This window comes from Carassius carassius, chromosome 27 (assembly GCF_963082965.1).
Source record: "Carassius carassius chromosome 27, fCarCar2.1, whole genome shotgun sequence".
Taxonomy (NCBI): domain Eukaryota; kingdom Metazoa; phylum Chordata; class Actinopteri; order Cypriniformes; family Cyprinidae; genus Carassius; species Carassius carassius.
In genome coordinates this window covers 24466418-24469766 of record NC_081781.1, presented here as the reverse complement: position 1 = coordinate 24469766, position 3349 = coordinate 24466418, and the positions used below count along the sequence as shown (strand labels likewise).

At 40.7% G+C, this 3349-nt stretch overlaps 1 protein-coding gene across 1 annotated transcript; it reads right to left on the bottom strand.

The window, feature by feature from the left end:
- Nucleotides 1–604: 604 nt before the first annotated feature.
- LOC132107334 (uncharacterized) lies at nt 605–2748 on the bottom strand. The gene is made up of 3 exons (XM_059513567.1): nt 1414–2748; nt 1077–1208; nt 605–888 (listed from the first exon to the last, which is right to left on the bottom strand). The coding sequence occupies exons 1-3, from the start codon at nt 1975–1977 to the stop codon at nt 751–753; spliced, it is 834 nt and encodes a 277-aa protein (XP_059369550.1). The 5' UTR covers nt 1978–2748; the 3' UTR covers nt 605–750.
- Nucleotides 2749–3349: the final 601 nt, after the last annotated feature.

Genomic DNA, 3349 nt, shown 5'->3' with positions numbered 1-3349 from the left:
AAGGCATTTAATGAAAACATTATGAAACAATTCATTAGTTTAATGTAGCTATTTGTCTTACTGAAGACTTAAAAACTGTTTTATCAGCTGAAAAGTAAAAAGGCTGGGAACAATATTGTAAATATGGTAGCTTCAACAATGAACTGAAGATCTGACTCTTAAAATCGTGGTCAGTTCCGCCCTTTAGTGGATTAATTTGCACAACTCAATCTTCACGATTCACTCCCTTTTCTACTCACAAAGCCTGGTCAGTTTTAACATTTAAAATCTATAAACATGCATTAAATTGTGTATTTTAAATGGTCAAAATTCAGTAATGTATAAACAAATTTAGAACCTCATTCAGAACCATGTATTTCACAAACAATTATATATATATATATATATATATATATATATATATATATTATTTTGTATATATATTTTTTCCTCTCTTAGTATGTCAGCTGCCAATCATACAAAGGCACTTTTTGGTGTATTGTATTTTAAATATCCATATCAAATAGCAAATCCAGTGAGAAACATATAAGAAGAATATGTTTTTCCTATTATTATTATTTTATTTTTTTTCATATAAATAAGCCTCTGGAAATAAGCCTGGGGCAGGCACCCCAAAAATAATCTATATTGCCTTAAAGTGTTAATAGATGTGAGTTGTCATTGATAAATAAATAAATGCAATTTTTTGATTTTATTTTTTATTATACATACAATCATATTAAATCAATTGAAACACAATACACATGAATACTAAATATTTAAATATTCTGTTAAACATATGAATATACTACATAAATGCTTTAAGCCTGGCCCCAGTTGTTGGTCTCTGATTTCGCTCGCCATGCACTCCCTTTTTTCTGGAGGTGACCAGCTCACACCTGCATTGTCCTGTTGAAGGAACAGACATTATGTTGTTACACTAAGCAGATTAATGAGTGCTTATTTAAGAAAATCTAAAGATATATTGCTTCTACTATTTCAGTATTAGAGAGGTTTATGAATTGAAAAGGATATGATACACATCCCAGACTTCTGAAAATAGAAGCTTTAGTGCTTTAGTTAAGTCAGTGTAAAACCATCTTCAGGGTGAGCTGGGACATGAGCTGTGGGGCTTGATGGTTCTGCTTCCGCAGTTTAGGCTTCAGTGGCACCTTGTCGATTTCCACACAGAGTATTTTTTGTGGATGCTCATACACATCTATATTGTCCTGTTGAAGAAAGGGACACAATCATGTAATGCTACGCAGGTTTAAGGAGTGCTTCTTAAATCCAAAGATATATCTTTCTATCATTTCGAAATATAAGTCATGAGATTTTAAATAAATGACCTACAGTAGATAACATAGTAGCTTAGGTGAAGACTGAAGACGTAAATCTGAGAATAAGTAAAAATCAGACATGGAAAGAACTTACTGATGCCTTCTGCTCTCTCTGCTGTCTCTGCTGCTGTCTCCACTGCTCCCTCCGCTTCTGCTTCTGCTTCTGCTGCTCTGTGATTCTTGGGTTTGCTCCCAGTCGTGGGGAGCTTCTGGTCACAAGGGCTCCCTGTAAGGTCCCAGAATACACAGGTGCCACTTTTGAGGTCAAGGAGGGCATATGTAATCCTTCAGTGGAAGAGATAGGCATACTCAGTTGCTCAGCAAGCCTCCGTTTTCCTGCCTTCATGGTTTTGGTGGGTATTGCTGCTTCCTTCAGACACCCAGTGGGCAGTGGAGAACTGGAGAGCACTCCTGATCCCTGTGAGCCCCCCGTATGAACAGGGTTCCTGTCAGGTAAAGGTGCTTCCTTTGGGGACTTGGAAGACATGGGTTTACCCTCTGCAGGGGAGGCTTGAGGCTTCTGGAGCAGTTCCTTCCTCAGTGGCTCTGGTATTTTGAGCCTTTGCCTCTCTGCAGTCTTTATGGGCATGGGTGCTCCCTTCTCAGAAGAGGCTCTGGGTGACACCTGAAGCAGCTCCTGCTTTAACAGCTCAGGCATCTGGAGCCTCTGCCTCTCCGGGGTCTTGTTGGGTACAGGTGCTCCCTTGTGAGAAGAGGCTTGAGGCTTCTTCTGCTGTAGCTCCTGCCTTAGTGGCTCAGGGGTATTTAAATGTTGCACCTTTGAAGCAGGCACATGTTCTCTCTGTAGAGACTTTGTAGGAACCGGTGGTCCCTGTGGGGACCTAGCAGGCACAGTTGCTCCCAGTTCATTGGCGGCCTGTAGCAGGTGCTGCCTCAGATGCTCAGGGATCCTGATTTTTCCACGTTGTTGGGACCGAGTGGGCACAGGATGTCCATGGGGGGAGTCACCAGGCACAGTTGGTCCCTGAGGCTTCTTCTGTCTCCACTCTTGCCTCACCTGCTTAGTGGTCTTCAATGAGTTCCCACACTCAGCCTTCTCAGACCCAGCAAGCACAGGTGGTCCCTGTGGCTTCTTCTGCCTCCACTTCCTCTGTTGCTCCGTGGTCTTGAGCTTTGCATCTGAGAAGCCTGAGTGCAGAGACTCAGCCTTCTCCGATGCATTGTTAAAGACCAGTGATGAGGTGTGGTCCCTCTTCTCAGCAAAGGCTGAAAGTTCCCTTTAGGGACCTTGGAGGCATGGGTGTACTCTGTGTCTTCTTCTGCCTCCAAGGTTCCTTGGTATTCAGTGTTGATTCTGAGAAGCCTGAGTGCGGGAACCTGAGTGAGGTGAGGTCCCCATATTCAGGCTCCTCAGATACAGGAGAGGAGACCTCCATTATTGCCCACCACCGTCCTGCAGCGAGGGCAGCGGTGAACTCATCTGAGAGCTCAGAAGATGAGGACTGCACAGATGAGTTTTTATTAATATTATTTTACCAATTAATGTGCATAATTCAGATGCTTATATTGTAAATGTATACCTTCTTCTGGTCATTGTAAGAGATAGCTATTAAACTATTAAAGCTTTCAGTATCAGCTTTCAGAATTTATCATAATAAAGGATGGGTGGATTGAGTTTCTCACATAGACAAGATAACTAAAGTTCTCTATATTTATGAATAAAGGATTAAAATGGTCATAGTATTTGTTCCTTTGATTTACTGCAAAATGTTACACAACTATATGTTAGAAAAATATATTATTATGCCAATCGGTCATAGCTTTCATCATTATTAATTTCCATATCAGCCAACATTAAAATTTCCAATCCGACCTCCAGTGTGTAGCACACCTGTTTATCAAAAGCATATTTTTCTCCAAGTTATGAACATTTTATAGAAAAAATCTAATTCAGAGTATACTCACGATCATTCGCAAAAACTCGCTACAAATGCAAGATCCATCTGCACTGCATATTTATAGACTACTCACCGAACGTTCTATGGAATGCAGCGATCATTATGACGTAA

Bases quoted from the DNA above. Each gene is read 5' to 3' on its own strand.
- LOC132107334 (XM_059513567.1), bottom strand. From the start codon at position 1,977: ATGCCTGAGCTGTTAAAGCAGGAGCTGCTTCAGGTGTCACCCAGAGCC. The intron at 1,209-1,413 runs GTAAGTTCTTTC...TTTCTTCAACAG, and splicing joins AGAGAGAGCAGAAGGCATCA to GACAATATAGATGTGTATGA. The intron at 889-1,076 runs GTTTTACACTGA...TTCCTTCAACAG, and splicing joins CCCAGCTCACCCTGAAGATG to GACAATGCAGGTGTGAGCTG.